A 17956-nucleotide genomic window follows, 5' to 3' on the forward strand; every position below is an offset into this window, starting at 1 on the left:
TTACTGGCAGATCATTTTGTGGAATTATTTAAACTAAGGTTACTTGTTCTGTAGCCTAGACAGGGCTTGTAGCCTTCCCTAACAAAATGGACTGTAGGTTAAAATTCAGGCTCTTGGAAAAACAGATCTTTTCAGGCTGCTTTAACTCTATTCTTGCATGTGTGTTAAAAGTGAAATCTGAAATCAGAGATCCTTCTTTCCCACTGTCCCTGGAGCACTAATAGGAAGTAGGTTATGTTAGTTTCCCACTCCTGAAATTTCTTAGGCCGCATATATTATCCAGTCCTTCTTTTAAAGCAGTAGATGAGGTTTCTTCTTGTGTGTTGCAGCATTACATGTGGGCCATTTGTGTTCCACACTGTGTGAATTCAAACACACTCGATAAATTTGTGAAGATAGGAGTTAGTGTCTTTTCACTATTAAAACCACTTCTCAGGAAATGAGATCAGAACTTGTGAGGTGCTTTCTTTTTCAGCATCTCTAAAGTAACTACATTGAGAGGTGTAGAAACAAGTGTAATAGATGCACTTAATAAGCTCCCTTATGCCAGAGGCATTTATGCATGCCCTACTTTCGTATAGAGAGTGTGGAAAAGAGCAGTAATGAAGCCATGGTAGCCAGACATGTAGTATGCTTCAGAGTGCTGAAACAGCTGGAGGATGGGGGTAGGCACTGGCAATTTTGCAAGGTTTATTTAATAAACTTAGTGGCTTTTGTGTATGAAGTTCTAAAGATTTATGGTTGCTACGTCAGACTTTTTCCAGAATTATTAACACCTGCAGTGCAAGTTGTCCTGCCACTTACCTTTAAGATAGATGCTTTTCTTTCTTAATATGAACTGTTTTAATTCCTCTTCGGATACAATTTGATTTTTTCATAGGATCATTTGCTTAGTGTATAAAAAAGCTCTCTCATTTGTTTAATTTGATCCCAGGGCTAGCTTTCCCATAGCTTAAAAGCAGTTATGAACCGTGGGGGGGAAAAAACAAATGTGATTAATGTGATTTCTGTTATTTCTTGTTTCTCGTGATCCTGAAATTCAGTAACTTTATGAAGTCTCATTCAGTTCCTAAAGCATAGGAACAAACAACGTGGTGTTGTTTGTTTGTTGTCTATATAGATACACAAAATATTTTATTGTAGAAATGGAGGCTTATGTCTTGAAGAGTGCCATTAGACCTCAGAAAAACTGGCTTTGACTCTTTCAGTAAATGCATAAGTTCATAATACTTTGTGGAAATACTTTATTAATATTTGTGTTGCTTTTATATTGTGTGATAACAAATTAATCACACATCTGATGTGCTGGATTTTTTCCAGGTCTACAGTGAATACAGAGCCAGTCTTGCATTTGACCTTGTTAGCAGTCGACAGAAAAATGTAAGCCTGAAAATAAAATGCTCTTTCCTGTATTAACTAACACAATTGTTACAAGGAGAATATTGGAACAAACACTTTTAAATAAATACGTACAATACTGTTACACTCCTGCAGTGCTGAAACTCTGCTCTGTTTTCTTTAATAAGAGATTACAGGAATGTTTCTTTATGATTTCTATTATATCCTGTTGTTCAGGTCAGTTTGAGCTTCATTTAATATATTGCTGAGGAGTCTCTTCCAAATACACCTACAGTAAGGGGACAGTTGTAACAACTTTACATTTTTTACTTACGTGGGAAGTAAGTAAACTTAACAGGGTAATTTTAGATTACTGTTCTTTTCTTGGTATTTTCACTGTGTTGGGTTAAAGCACAGTATTCATTAGGAATTTATATTTCTTTACAGATAGAGTGCACAGATGTTTAGTGATGTTTGTACTATGCATGTTTCTGTTATGGTGTGGGTATTTACAGAAAACACAGACCACTTGGTTTTTAAAAAGTACTGTTTTTTGGAAATCTGTTTACTGCACACCTTTCATGGATGAGGACTCCTTAGGTTTCGCTTGTTAGCATTCCACTCATCAGTGCTTCAGATGTGTGCTGTATCTAAAAAATGAACTTTATTACTATGATTTCTGTAGTTTTCTTGGGCTTGTTCCTTGGGCTGTTGTGAGGAATGCAGTATTTGAACCTCATAAAGAAGCTAGATACCATCAGCTATAATTAGTTAATAATAATTTCTTAATAATAAAAAGACCAGTTGGTCAGTTTGGAAAACTCCATTACTTTTCCTAAGGATCCTCTATGGGAAATAGAATAGCATCATTTAGGCACTGACTTTGGTTTGATGTTCAATACTGCAGGCAAGCTGTCATGAAAAGTACTTGTGTTTTGAGTACAGATGTAAAAACATTATCAAAATTATTTTAACACAGTTATCTTAAGGCTAATTATAGATGTTTTTAGAGTGATTTAAAATTGCTAGTGCAGTGGATTACTGTTCTTTTATCCCTCTAACAGTTTTTTCTGTAGAGAATTTGAAGATCAGTGAAATTAATACAAAAAAGTCTCTAAGCTGGTAATAATGTACAGATGAAATATTCTAGTGCCTTTGGATTCAATGTCCTAGTTGCTCTCAGTTTAGACATTTGTATTATACTCCAGTTGCTCTTGATTTAGAGCATTGAAGCTAATCTTACTGGTCATGGTAGTATTACATTTTTGTCTGAGAGTGCAGCTATCTCCATTTGAATTCCAAAATGTGAATAGGTACATTTTATACCAGTATAGTGTTTGTTAACAGAGCTTTATTCTTATCTGGAGGGTGTGCCAAGCTAAAATAAGCTCATTCCTTTGCATCAGTAGTTCATTATTCTTCCTCTTCTTTTCCTAGGCATATACAGATTATAGTGATTCAGTTTCCAGAAGAATGGGTTTCATTCCTCTTCCACTGGCTGTTTTAGTAAGTGTTATCATTCCTATCAGTTTTCTGTCAATAAGATCTCACTTTGAGAATGTGTCCCTCTGAGATAGCTGGCTGGATATTTTAAGGATGAAATTATCATCTGAGGTAACTGAAATGCTGAAAGGTTGAGTGAACACTCAGTATAACCTGTATCACATAGTACTCGTGGCTTCACAAATGCATTATTGTTTCTCAGCCTTTCCTAGAAAATCGAATAGATATTAATTTTGTAGAATTTGTAAGAACTTGAATTGTACCAGTGGAATTAAACTACATCTGTGTTTACTAAACATGTATTCCTTTTGGCAGTTATCCTATTCATTCATTTGGAATAGTCAAAGCAGCTGGTTGCCAGAAGGTTGGCAGTAGTGCAGCAGTTTATTGAGGTTTTTCATAGGAGTCCTTGTGGCTGTCCCTGTAATGCCACGCTTAATGACTCAATATTCTTTTATATGATCTTCTGAGCTGTTGTTGAGTACATCACTCTGAAATAGTTCTTTGTTACCCATACATGTTACTATAAAATGAATGACTTCATTAATGGAACTCTGTCCATGTGTTGTCCTGAATTAACTATTTCAGAATGTTTTCTCTAAATAGCTGTTCTGACTTTCCCCATACACACATGAGACACACACATACAGACAAGCAGCAGTTATCATAATGCTGGGGATCTGTACATGCTTTGTCAGCAAATATGCTTTTTTCCACTTCTTATTTTACTTGAAAGTCAGTGTTAAGGGAACATTATCAGACTCTGGTTTTGGCAAAGTTGCAACTAAGTGCTAGTGTAATACTTATTCAAATCAAAATCCGGAGTAGTTAGTACTGCCAAGGGGAACATTAGGCTAAATTTCTGTAAATGTAAATGTTTCTACTTTTTCTTGAATTTACTAAATCAGAAATGTCTGAAATTAATGTTCTGTTCATAACCATGTGGTAACCATAACCATGTTTTAATTTTTATTCTTTAAAACAGCTCATCAGAGTTGTAACAAGCTCAATAAAAGTACAAGGAGTCTTAGCTTATGTTTGCGTTGTGCTGTTCTACTGTGGGTAAGTAAATCCACACAGTTGAAAAGTATTCACCATTATTTGATTACATATGTGAAAGAAGTTTCTGTTGATATGTCTGGATGTAAGGATAAACACAATTTATATTCAATAGACCATAAATGTAGAACCCTTATGCTCATAATCTGAAATTGACAGTGCAGATTTGTCCCTAAGTACTGTGACTACATTGGGAGATTATAGCCCTCAATAAGTAACTTCAGTAATGGAAATAACTCGTTGCAAAAAGACTGAGAGAATCTGACAGACAGGCACCATACTTTTGTGTAAAAAGGGAAATTGAATTCCAAGGAATGAAGTTTTCTATAAAAAGACCAAAAGATTCAATACACGAACAAAAATGAGCAGTTCAAGTGCTCTGAGCAGATAATGAATTTTTCTCTCAGACAGTTAAATGCAAAGGTTACTTTGGTTTAGGAAACTGCTATTAAAAAACAAAAAATGCAAGGCTCACATTTCCTGGGAAGGGTGGTTCATTAAGTAATCTTAGTTATGAAATACAGTGTTCAGTGGCAGTTCATTTTCCACAGCCAGTGATGTGCAAGTATCCCTTCAGCATCCCTTCACTGCCAAGTCAGTTTATATTTATCTTACCTTTAACTTCTCACCAATTGATGGGTACTTCTAGACTGCATAAGTGTACATCCAGTTTAGTTTGCCTGTCTTGGGACACTTGCTGTGTACTATCTGTACTTTCTAGGAAAGCTGTATACTGCACTGTCATTGTTTGTTGTCTCTCAAAATTGATCATAAGCAATTAAGTGTTCCAAGCTGTTGACAGAAGAAGAACCTGCCTGCAGTATTGTGGGAGTACTTCTTCCACTGTTCTATCAAGTTGTGTTTTAAGTGAAGGCAGCAAGGCTTGAGAAGCATAAGACTTCTAAGGCTGAGGCAATGGTTCAGCCAGAAGAGAGGAGAGACCATGCTGAAAGAGAGGAGACTACTGTTCTACACTAGCTTGTGAAAAGAACAGGATTACTACACATTCTTAATTAATAGGTAGACTCTTATCTCTAATCTGCAAAAAATAGAGCTCGATCAGATGTGTTTTGTCTACATCAGTGTAGGGACACATCTGTTTTGTGTCAGATAACTAAGACTTTGAGATACTGCATATAGGCCAAATAGTAAAATTTTAGCCACATTCCTCTATACCATACTTTGACTCTTTTTCTCCAGCATACAACATGCTGTGCCCATGTTGTCCCTAAAGCCAGCTTTGTATAATTCAAAGCACTATGCCCTGATCATCACGTTCAAGCTGTGGTATACCAAGGTCAGCACTTTCATCCTGCTCAGTGGTTTTTCCTTCTTCCCAGTATATGTAATATTTTCCTAACTCTACCATTCCACTGCTGCAACCTAGGATTTATCACTATCTGTGGCTTGCAGAATGGAGGGCAGAAAGAAGTAATGTGATTATCATTAAGTGTTAAATGCTGCTCTTTAAAGACATAGGTCACAAAAGTAAATATATTTTGGTCTGTTTTGTCCTTATTGAAAAGTGAGAACAAATTTTTACTCTTGCTGTGACCTCAGACTTGGAGCTAGCTCACTTCTTGCATCTTTCAAGTCAGTTTTGTTCTGAAGATAAATTTCAGTTTTTCATCAGATATGAGAATATATATAGAATACAAACATAATAGCATAGATATGTGAGAAATGACGTGATAAAATCTGAAGCAGTTAACTGAGCAAAGAATTGAGCCTATACTGTGGATGAATTAATTTTGTATTGTTCATTAACAGCTCTAGTTAAACTTTAATTGTAGTTAAAGAGTCTTGCCAAAAAACCCATGAGTTTTCTTTTTCTAGAATTTTGAACTGCAAACTTACATTGTTAGAAATTTGAGCTTGGGGTAGGCTGGCAGAAAAGAATAAAGGCGAATTGCTAGAAATGCTTGCATAATTTTCCATGAGAAGCTGGACCTGATATAGGGAAGTGGTGATTTATGGCCTTTTAAACTTCTGATCTCATTAAATCAGAGTCAAACTATGCTGTGGAAAACTATTCTCTGAGAACAAAAAACATGTTACATAAGAAGCATAAGGAGAACACCTCTAAAACATTAAAAATTAAGGAGACCTTCTCAACTCTCTGAAATAAAATCTGTCCCAATAATATAATAAAATTAAAGAGAAGCACAGCTTTCAACTGATATAAAATGATATCCTCTTTGTGGTTGCTTGGATACTAAAATGTCGCTTTCTTCTGAGTACCAAAAGTGGTGTGCTCTGCTCATTCTTCCATTTCTCTATTGAAATAGAATAAACTTACTTTTCCCCTTAGAAGTGTAGTGTAGTGTAGTTTGTTTTTCTGTTTGACAAGTTCTGATTACAATTACACAGAGAGATAGGGGAGCTGCTGCTGGAATGTGCTTGGGTCACTTTATGATTAAGCAGTTAGACCTACTTCAAGTTGTCTTTTTAGTCTGTTACTGATGTACATGATAAACAGACTTAGAGAGTGGAGAAATAATTCAGAGTCTGCATTGGTTCACTCTTGTTACATAGCTTGATTTGCATAGAGAATATTTCATTCATCCTGCAGAGATCACTCTCTCCTTGTCGTTCTGCAATGATCCTTCACTCCCTGGAGTGGACATTGGTCTATGAGTCATTGTTGCTAGTAATGAAAATTAGATTTTGCAAAACTCAGTTGAATGGTAAAAAAGCACTTCATGGTAGATGAGGCCTTCCTTTTCTTCAGATGAGGAGACAGGTGGGAAGGGGATTCAGTGATGTTTGTGCTGCAATTTAGTCATAGTAGAAAAAGAATTGCCATCATCTGGACTGTACTGTGATGGTAATGCAGTGCTGCTTCTTTGAAGTTGTGGAGTTTTATGGACTGTTTTCTGTGACATGATCAAGGACTTTTGATTAGCCTGTGGCTTGTTAAAGCTAGATATTGAACTTGGCAGTGCTGGGTTGATGGCTGGACTCAATGATCTTGGAAATCTTTTCCAACCTTAATGATTCCATCGTTTTGTACTTGCTGTGCTGTGGTTCCAAGTCTACCAGCAAAAGCTAACTCCATCCCTGCCAGACCCACCACAAGAGCACAGAGACCGCTGTGTCCTGTGACAGAACAGGGGGCAATGGTCAAAACATGCCATACAGGACATTCCAACTGGACATAAAGAAATCTTCTTTAATTTAGGCAGATAAGCAAAACTGCAAACTGTTCTTGGAGAAATGCAAAAGCTGTCTAGGCATGTGTAAGAACCCAAAAACTTGCTCAATGAGTCTCTTAAAGGACCCTACTCTTTGTTCGTGTGCTATGAATTAGATACACTACAGAAACAGAAACTACGAGAGATCCTTGGCTGGGCACACTTAATTTGGGTACATTCATTTTGATCCTGCAGTGTTGAGGGCACGTTTTAATTCTGTACTTAAATATTTAATGTCTTAAATGGCTGCTTAATTGTCCTAGTAGTCCTTTAGTTAAATAATAAAATGATGTTTTTCTCTAGATGCTTTCTGGAGGAAAAAGAAAATTAAGCATTGAATCTGAAACAAATTGTTTAGGAAAATTGTTACCCTTTGATCTTGATATTGAAAGGATTAATTTGTTAGCTAATGCTTCTAAGACAGCATTTACCATATGCAATTATTTTCATATGAATAATTGCAGTATGAATAATATACAATTATTTTAATGCGCTAATGCAAATATGTAAACAATTGTTTTCCAGGTTAATATCTCTCAAAGTCCTTAACAGCATTGTATTGCTGGGGAAATCATGTCAATATGTAAAGGAAGCAAAAATGGAGGAGAAATTGTTCAATCCTGTCCTGACTGCCACCCCAGGGAAGCCAGCTGGCAAACAGCAAGGCACATTTAAATCTACCCAAGGTAAGGCCAGCTGCCTTCATTTGTTTTCAGTGAAAAGTTTTCAGACTAAATTTGATGCTAAACCAGATGCATGACAATGTTTTCTGCACAAACCCTGTTGCTGGACCTTAATTGTGCCATAGCAAAACTGTGAATACAAGTCTGTAAATATAATAGAATTCATTGCTTTTAGTTCATGCATCTTCTTTAGGTAACCATTCTCATATCTCTGACAAGATGTCACTGTGATACGTGGAGGTGATAGAAACAATGTAATAGAAGCATGCTTTTGTTCTAAAATCATAACCATGGAATGGTTTGGTTTGGGTTGGAAGGAACCTTTAAAGACCATTTAGTCCAACCCTCTCTGCAATGTCACTGCACAAATAAGTGAATATTAACACATCATCTGTGACAGTGCTTAAGTTTAGTAGGGATACAATCTGTATTTCTCATGGAAATTGAAGTAAAACATGGTAGGTCTGTGCATAGGTATAATTAATTCAGATAATGAAAAGCTTTATGAAATCCTGGTAGGAATTTCAGTGGGTCTGTTCCCTGTTTCCAGTCTGTGCAGCACAATTTCCTCTTACAGGTCCTCAGCATCAGCAGTTAATTTATAATGGGAATATGGCAGTATTGTGTTTGTCTGACACATTATTGAAGGAAACAGAAACCTTCATTGTTCCTGTCAAGTGAATTGGATTGCATCTTCCTGTGGGAAAAGCTCAATGAGAGCCTTAGAGAATTTAACAGTGGGGCTTTTATTGTGTTCACTCCATGGCTTGCCAACAACTTGAACAGCTTGAAATGCAAGGTGCTCGTTAGTCGTCAGAGTGTCTGGCCAGCAAGGGGAGAGTTAAGAATCTGTCAGTGTTTGGCTTAAACCTCTGTATCTCCAATGTGTCAAATCACATCAGACAGAAACTTTGTGCAAATGTTTACTTCTGAGTTCATACAACTGCTTTACTTTCATGATAAAGGAATGTGATGTGAATTGTTCTGCATTCATATTTGCATTCAATTTTGCATTTCATTAGATGGCTATAACGATAATGTTTTAATTAAACATTCTGTTACATATAGAACAATACACATATTACATATGCTACATTTGTATGTGAGACTTAATTGTACTTACTCATATTGAGCCTTCAACTTACAGTGTATAAATCCTGAAGACTCTTTTGAGTTGAAGTAGCAGGGATTATTTTCTCCAACAGAAAGATTTTGAGCAAAAAGTAGCAACCAAAAAACTTCTGTGGATTTTATTCAGAGTATTCCTAGCTTCCACTGGTGATGGGAAAAGCTCAATTTTACAGTTTTTTGGGGATTTTACATTTTTTAACACCTCTTTATCTACTAAAGGTCTTGATTATGTGAAAGAATTTTACCTTCCCCAGCTTTTGCATTATTACTCCTGGACTCTGCAGTATTAATTAATCTCAGTGCCCCACTTATCAGGTTTTTACAATGTCTCTCAACCTATCTCTTCTTAGGACGAGAGTAAGGGAATTAGTCTGGTCTCCTTTCTGCCAGCTTATAGTTTAAGTCAGTTAATTTTCTAAAGAGTTTCCACCTTGTCCACAAAAACAGTTAAATTTTTGAAGAATAAAATTCTAAACTTGCTCTTGAAGGATGAAAGTTCTAATTACTGGTAATCATTTATAGGCTGATCAGCTACATCTGGAAGCTGCTGGGTTAGAAAATATTTGCATTTGTAACCAAGTTGTAGAATTAAAATTACTTGTCCCCTTTTTCAATGCAAGTTTAGTACCTTTAACTTGCATAAGATTGTAGAGGGTAACCCATGTGTCTCCAAGTAGTAGATGGCATACTTTGGACAGATGCTCTGCAGAAATAAGTTTTTGTAGTAATTGGGTAGTGCTGCCATTCTGACAGGTAACATTTCCTTGGGCTGGTCTGCATTACTCTCCACATCAGTCAGATTTTTTCAGATTCCTTTAGAAATAATAGCTCAATCTTTACTGAAGAGGAGATATTTTTTTTTTCTTATCTTTTTTCTTACCTCCTTGTCATTTGCTTGTGCATTTTAATTCTTTAAATGTTTTAACAAAATATGGAAAAAATACATGGATATTACTTTCCAATATCCTAGGTTAATGAAGCCAATGTTCAGTTCCACTGAAGTAAGAGACAGGAATAAAAATAGACATCTTTAACAGCACTGCTTTAGAAGCCAGTGCATAGCAGTGCATGAGTCATTTATTAGCTATCCCTGGGGAAGGCAGGTTTATTGTACTTATGTAGAGGATTAGGCATATCTAGTTCCTGCCACAGAGATTCCTTTTGTTCATTTCAGTAGCAAACATTTGTGTGACTCACACAAGGACTGTCAGAAATCTTTTTGCTTAAGCCAACAAAAATAAGCATGTATGTCCTAACTTCTGCTGCTTATGCACTTGCTGATTATTTAAACTTCTGTAGAATTGTTTTTTTCTGTCTATTTATTTTCTATATGTTTTCTAAATCAGAAAAGGAAATCTCTTGCAGTAAATCTAAGAAGAGTTAGTGGCTTCCAGAAAGCATTTTCTGTTGCTTCTCCTGGCTTGCTGCAGCACGCTTTTTCAGGACAGCTTTGGATGAGTCTGGATGTTGCAATTGTATCAATATGTCTGTGTTAAATTCATTATTATCTTTGTAATTGTCTTCTGTTCCAACAGGAATTCCCACAGATGAAAACGGTTCTACATCAGTTACCAATCAACCAGTGCATCAGAAGGAGAATATGCCATCTTTACTTGTAACAAGCAATTCTGATCAATTTCTGACAACTCCTGATGGAGAAGAAAAAGATATAAGCCAAGACAGTTCAGAATTAAAACACAGGTCTGCAAAGAAAGACTTGTTGGAGATAGACAGGTTTACTATTTGTGGAAACAGAATTGACTAAGAATTTATTTTTTTTTAAATCAATGTGCTAAGGATACTGAGCTGTTGGGACAGCAGATGCTACCAGAATGGACAGTTGCCAAAAGGCACATAAATATTTATTTAAAAACTTAAATTATTAATGGCAAAAAAATTATTAATTTCTTTCTACAAGTAACTTGGCTTGGTATCTGGTCAGGTCAAGTAAGTGATCTTTAACTTGCCTCCTGGAAAATGTGGTGGAGTGTGAGTCTCTAGCCTCTTGGCAGAGCTGCAGTATCACTTTTCTGGAAAACAGACTGGAAAAAGGCATAACCCTGTTCTGCATTATGAAACCATGCTTCCAGAACACTATTTTTCATGAAGGTTCCTCCAGTGTAAGGATATTCCTGGAAATGTTTGGTGACTTGACCGGAAGCTTGCCTATCCAGTTACCGTCTTTTATTAAACATCTGCAAGCAGAATTCAAAACTTGTGCTTATATCAACAAACACATAAAGCATTGGTACATAAAACAGTAAGTCAAGACAGTTATTCTTGTCAACAAAAATATTTTCAAGATGTATCTTGAAAATCTTGTAATCAGAATAAAATTTTGCCTTTAAGTGAAAGACTTACTGCTTAGTATTTTATCTGAATACTAAACACCAAGGAAAGATCACAGTAATGAAGGTTCTGCTTAACTGGGCAAATATGAAGCATATTCATTTCATGTGTTGTGTGTCCTGCAAGACGAATTATTTAGAAAATTTTTTCTTAAAGCTGAGGATTTTTTGTTGCTGTAGGAAAAATATTAAAGGGGCACCTCTAATGTTGAGGAATGGCAGTGTTAATTGCAGCAAGCAAGTGTTGTGTTGGAACTGTAGGTATGGCATTAACACAGCAGTAAAGAACATTGCACTGCATTTTGCATATAACTCTTAGAAGAATGACATCTGTGTATTAACTTGCCTGAGAACATGCCTATAAAAGCTCACACTGACAATCAAACCATAATTATCCATTCAGTGTAATTGATTGGTTGTAGTCAAACTTAAGTAGATGGACTAGATCTATAAAGAGCATTTAAGCATTACAGTGCATCTTAATTTCTGGTGTGAAATGCAGAGTTGGGAGGGTTGACAAAGGAATTTTGGAATCCTCAGACCAAGAGTGGATTAAATTTGAGCTCAAAACATAGGCTGGAGAGTTTTATCAGAAGAGACCCCTTAGTTAATGATAAATTCTTCATATGTTGTTAAAACACAGCATTAGCTTCCAAAATGCCTTTCAGACATTCAAGTAAGCACCAATTTTACTTTCCAAGGGAAGGTATCATAAAAGTACTTCAGTACTGAACAAATGAAGACAATTTGCTCTTTGCTAATTTCATAATTTGTCAGAATGGGAAAGCCAAAGTTTCTTTGCTGTATGGACATGTGAAAGTTTAATGTATCTGCTAATCCCTGAAACTTGCAGGACTACAGCAATATAGCAGATGGAGGCAGTTGGACAGAGTTACGTTTCTGAGCAGACTTGATAATGAGAGAACTCTGCTGTACAGTTTGGGGTTGTCTGCTCTGGTGGGAGCTCCCTGCTGCAGTCTTTCAGCCTCTCCTCTCCCATAGGAGTAGTGGGAGTAATGGCCAAAATCTGTGGTTATGTTTAGGGATGAAAGTAAAAAGAAGAGGACTTGTGCTGTGGAAAAAATTGAAAATCTTTAATTTTTGATGTATTTTATACTAATTGGAGATGTTCACACATTGAAATTAAGATTATCTGTCAATTTGGTGTATTTTATTTTATAATTATTTAGCAGTTGCTAAAGAAAGCTTGAAATTGCTTTAATTTTTTTTTCTGTTGAATGACATTCTGTATCAATTTTATAAGTGCATCTTGTGTGAAACTCAATAAAATTCAATTTTGTAATATTTGTTTAAAAAATGAAAAGTACAGCGTCCATATTTCTTTTTCAGTATTCAGAGCTGGTGATCTTGCAAAGTATTTAATGTATTCATTTCTAATTTCCATAAGGTAGGATTTTTCAAATGTGGGACACAAATGAGTGTAAGAACTGGGTTATCAATGGCTTCAGATCTATTTCTGTAGCAGTTGATTGTTACCACTCGTAGAAAGAAGATACTGATGCCAGCCTATTATTAATTTGGTTTTTAAGGGCACACATCATGTGAATGAAAAAATACCGTGTCTCAGGGGAGTTGTAATTTCTGCAGTCAGTTACTACAACTGGATCTACACCTCCCCAGCCAAGCCAGGTGTGAATGCAGGAGCAGCACAGGCAAAGCCCTTGCTGAGCACACGGTGGTGGCAGTGGAAGGGTAATGGCTCCTGGCCTGGATCCTCCTGGGGCTTTGTCCGATGCTTGAATTGTGGTGCCTGCATCTAAAGCAGCCCAGCTGGGCTGTGGGTGTGGCTGGTGCATCCCTGCCTGCTGTGGAGGTGAGACTTCATTGCCCTGGCATCGCCACAACACCAAGGTGTGCTTGAGGCACTGTTGCAGACACAGAGCTTCCCCTTGAGCTCCCCAGGTCTGGTGGGGGCTCCGCTGGGCATTCCTTCCTTTTGCTGCAAGCTCCCTGATTGTTCTCATCTTTTTGTTCATGATTTATAGGGATTCCTTGGATCTCTAGCAGAGTACCTTGAATGAAAAATCACAGCCACTTCTCTGACCCTGGGTGGTCCTCTCAGAACTGTAGAGGTGGCTGAGGGGGAACAAACCACCAAACAAGAAAAAACAGCCACACCAAATTTCTCATAGGATAATACAGCTGTCCATTTGGTTTTCTTGAAAAGCTCCTGTCTTAACAGTGATATAGATAAGAGCATCACAAGTTAAGTAGTGAATAAATTAAGTTCTTCAATTGATAAATCCCTCCAAAAATAAAATCTAGGGAAGCAGTTATATTTCAGCTAAAGTCACAGTTGCCAAATTAATTCCAGAAGCACACATTGAATACAGTGTATATTCATAATTAGTATTATTCATTATGGGACCATTAAGAAACAACTGGTTTTGACAGGATTATTTAATTAATCTTTTGAAGCCTTTCAGATGTTCATCAGCCAAGCAGAATTTCCCCTCAAGCACAGTAGTTTTACAATCATAACCATGCTGTTAATTTACTCTCCTCTTAATTTGAAGTGAGTTTGTGGAAACTTTTCAACTTTGTCAAAATTTGTGATGCAAAATTTTGTGTAGTCTACTAATTTGTTCCAAAGTCTGTTTTTGTGACTCAGCATCATGGATGAGGTCCCTGTTGTTAAAGTCAGTGTTTGCCCAGTTGTGGCTGCTGGGCCAGCTCAGTTTTTGGGCTGGAGATGTGAATCCTCGTGGTGGGGTTGAGCAAGGATGGATGCAGTTTTTAATTATAGCACAAATGTCATCAGATTCTGTGAAGCTCCTGAAACACTGCAAATTTTGTCTTATAAACTGGGCTCCTCCATTGTGAGTGAACTAGGTGTTGTTCAACTCAGTCTTGGGGAGTCATAGCTTCAGAATGCTCTTCACAAATGCTAAACAAAATTTGCTTTTAAAACTTGTTCAGAATAAGTGCTCTTTCTTAGAAATTTGGACTGACTTAATTATGCTGACTGGAGGGAAGCAAATAGCTTTGTGTAAATACTGAGCAGCTGCCAGGGGGACCTGCAGTTGGGATCACCTTTATCTCAAATTTTTCTGTATATAATTATATAAAATGTTTAGACTGTGAAGGCTGTCAGAAAATGATGTATAATTTCGGTAAGTCTTTTTCATAGTAACTTTCATCAACCATACCTACCAAGCCTGAGTCTAGTTAGGCTTTTTTTAGGACTTCAGTATACCCTGATTTAGTAAAACACTGCCAGCAGAGTAGTAAAAGATCATAAATATATAACACTAAAGAACACCGAAGGCTGTCAGAAAACGATGTATAATTTCGGTAAGTCTTTGAAAGTTACTATGAAAGTAACTTTCATCAACCATACCTACCAAGCCTGAGTCTAGTTAGGCTTTTTTTAGGACTTCAGTATACCCTGATTTAGTAAAACACTGCCAGCAGAGTAGTAAAAGATCATAAATATATAACACTAAAGAACATTTATTAGTAAGCTCACCATTGAAATAACAGAAAAAAATTGCAATAGGTTTTAAAAAATTTCCGAGTTTTGTCCAAAACACTTATCGTATTTGTGATGAAATAAACTCAGATTTTAAAATGTGCCCATGTTGTAACTGCTGCCCACCTGTGCCTCACAGCTGCAGCTTCAGGCTGTGCAGGCTGTCATTGCCTCCCTTCATCAGCACTGCCTGGGAGAGTGATGCTATCAAGCAGGGCTGAGGTTCATTTTCAGTTGGAGGCAGTTCTGTCTGACAGATGAGCTGCAAGGAAGTATTGAGCATTGGGAGAGGGAGAGAGGAGTCAGTCCTTCATCAGCACTGCCTGGAGAGTGATGCTGTCAAGCAGGGCTGAAGTTCATTTTCAGTTGGAGGCAGTTCTGTCTGACAGATGAGCTGCAAGGAAGTATTGAGCATTGGGAGAGGGAGAGAGGAGTCAGATTTTGTGGGTACGAAGATGTGGATTGCAACATCTCCCTCGGGTTCTAGTCTTTTTAGGCTGGCTTGAGCAGTTCTATTACAAGCCTTGCTAGATAAATCCTGTATTGTGCAGGCAAACACGTTGCGTGCTTTATATGTTGTATTTGTGTCTTCCACATTTTTATATCAGAAATTACTGATCTTGGATTGGTGGTATGGGAGCTGTGTTACAAGACTGTACTTAAAGATGTGGATTGCAACATTTCTTTCAGGTTCTAGTCTTTTTTGGCTGGCTTGAGCAGTTCTATTACAAGCCTTGCTAGATAAATCCTGTATTGTACAGGCAAACATGTTGCTTTATATGTTGTATTTGTTTCTTCCACAGTTTTGTATCAGAAATTACTGATCTTGGATTGGTGGTATGGGAGCTGTGTTACAAGACAGTATACTTTTAATAGAGCAATTTTTGGTGTTCAAGGAAGTTTCAGGTTTTATGTTGGTTGTTCTTCCCATCCATGTTTGTACTTTTAATAGAGCAATTTTTAGTGTTCAGGGAAGTTTCAGGTTTTATGTTGGTTGTTCTTCCCATCCACGTTCAGTTTGTTGGAGAAGAGCAATATTAATTTTATTGACAGTTTTCAGCATCAGCAGTATGTTCCTGTGATGCCCAGTCCTGACAGGTGCTTAGATCATAGAGTCACTGAATAGTTTGGGTTGGAAGAGACCTTAAATATCATCTCATTCCAACTCCACTGCCATGGGAAGGGTCACCTTTCTCTAAACCAGGTTGCTCAGAGCCCCATCCAACCTGGCCTTGAACATTTTGGGGATGGGGCATCCACAGCTTTGTTCAGTTTGTTGGAGAAGAGCAATAATAACTTTATTGACAGTTTTCAGTATCAGCAGTACATTCCTGTGATGCCTGACAGGTGCTTAGGTCATAGAGTCACTGAATAGTTCAGGTTGGAAGAGACCTTAAATATCATCTCATTCCAACCCCACTGCCATGGGAAGGGCCACCTTTCTCTAAACCAGGTTGCTCAGAGCCCCATCCAACCTGGCCTTGAACACTTTGGGGATGGGGCATCCACAGCTTCTCTGGGCAGCCTGTGCCAGTGTCCCATCAGTCTCACAGTAAAGAATTTCTTCCTAGTGTCTAATCTAAACCTACTCCCAGTTTGAAGTCATTCCCTCTTGCCCTTGTAAAAGGTTCTCCATCTTATAGGCTCCCTGTCTTCTGTTGTCCCACCAGTCTCACAGTAAAGAATTTCTTCCTAGTGTCTAATCTAAACCTACTCCCAGTTTGAAGTCATTCCCTCTTGCCCTTGTAAAAGGTTCTCCATCTTATAGGCTCCCTGTCTTCTGTTCCAGAAAATACATTACCAAGGTAGCTCAGGAATCACTTGTTTGATACTGACAGTTTAAAATAAGTGGAATTGCGGACTCTTAGGAAGTGATGCATTTGATATACTGACAAGTGTGAAAGGAAACTTAAAATCCAGCACTGGACAGCATATTCTTAGGACTGATTCACTAAATCAACACAGGAAGGTGTGTGAGTTGATGCTACCAAGTACAATCCTGGTACAGCTCTGAATGTCAGACCAAAATTTTCCTGCAGGTTTGATTTGAGCTTGGCACTCCTGTTAAAGGCAGCAATACAGCCACCAGCCACTGTTCTATAGCCAAGGCAGCAGGAGCTGTGATAAGTGAGTTCCTCTGGGAACAATTCCTGAAATGTTGCGTTATCTAACCTGAAAGCTGTGGGACATTGTTTTCAGGTTGATGCTTTCTGCCCTTTGGAATCTCTTGAGTATCTAACCCGGAGGCTGTGGGACATTTTCAGGTTGATGCTTTCTGCCCTTTGGAATCTCTTGAGGTGTAGCTGCAATGAAAATGAACCTTGTGTTGAAGCTCAGCACCAACCACTGATGGGAGACAATGTCCCTAATGCAATAGTAGAGTTCACACCTGTTGGGCTGATGAAAAAAATCTGTGTCTTTAGTCGCTTTAAATTGCTTTGACACTGAGTAGAGCGAATTCTGCTGCATCTGAGGTAATGCTTTGTGGTGCCTGCTCAGCCATTCACTGACTGACCACGAGCTATTTGGCTTCCATGTGGGAACAAATAAATTCTCCAGACAGATTTTGTGCTAGACCTTCATTTCTCAAAAGCAAGGACCAAAGCCCCAGTAGTGATTCTTTGCAAAGGTGCTCTGCTAATGGCATCAGAGTAATTTTGTGGAATTTATTTACCTGCCTTGTAGAAGGCAAAGGAGGCATTGGAGTCATCCAACATCAGCTCCAGCCCTTCCCCTACTGGGCCTTTCAAGGCCTGGGCCAGTCACAGCTTGTAAGGAATCAGGGAAGAAGTCCAGTGCACTAGGCCAGAGCACCTGGAGTGTTCTGGAAAGCCAATGTCAAAATTTTGATCTTTCTGGTTCTATTCTGCTGCTGTTCCCCCCTTGTTGCTGTGTGTTGGTGCCTGTCACATAGTCCAGCACCAGTGGCTGTTCCCTGCAGCTTGGTGCCAGAGCTGAGGTTTGTCCTCTGCCCTGTTCAGCTGTGTCTGCTTGCTTTGTTCCAGTGCTCTCTTCTGCTCTCACTTGTTTTTACCTATTTTTTTTATCTTGTTAATCAAGCCTGTTTCACAGTATCAGAAGCTGGATAGAGTTACTGATTCTAGCTCAGCTTCTGTCCAATGCAGTGCCCAATCCTGATATTACCATCTTTCTCAATCTCAAATGACAATCTTCTTGAACAGTAAATATGTACACTGCAAATGCTGT

The 17956-nt window shown here is 37.8% G+C and overlaps 1 protein-coding gene across 3 annotated transcripts in view; it reads left to right on the forward strand.

Moving 5' to 3' along the window:
- Window positions 1-12580, forward strand: part of TAPT1 (transmembrane anterior posterior transformation 1) — a 49118-nt gene extending 36538 nt beyond the window's left edge. For all 3 annotated transcript variants that reach the window (XM_039698808.1, XM_039698806.1, XM_039698807.1), the window contains 5 exons: window positions 1321-1380; window positions 2776-2844; window positions 3827-3903; window positions 7620-7780; window positions 10444-12580. In XM_039698808.1, coding sequence (XP_039554742.1) covers window positions 1321-1380; window positions 2776-2844; window positions 3827-3903; window positions 7620-7780; window positions 10444-10673 — 597 coding nt within the window. In that variant the 3' untranslated portion in view covers window positions 10674-12580. The remainder of the gene's footprint in view (window positions 1-1320; window positions 1381-2775; window positions 2845-3826; window positions 3904-7619; window positions 7781-10443) is intronic.
- The last annotated feature ends 5376 nt before the right edge of the window (window positions 12581-17956 follow it).

Source organism: Passer montanus, unplaced genomic scaffold (genome assembly GCF_014805655.1).
Source record: "Passer montanus isolate IOZ18808 unplaced genomic scaffold, ASM1480565v1 scaffold13, whole genome shotgun sequence".
NCBI lineage: Eukaryota > Metazoa > Chordata > Aves > Passeriformes > Passeridae > Passer > Passer montanus.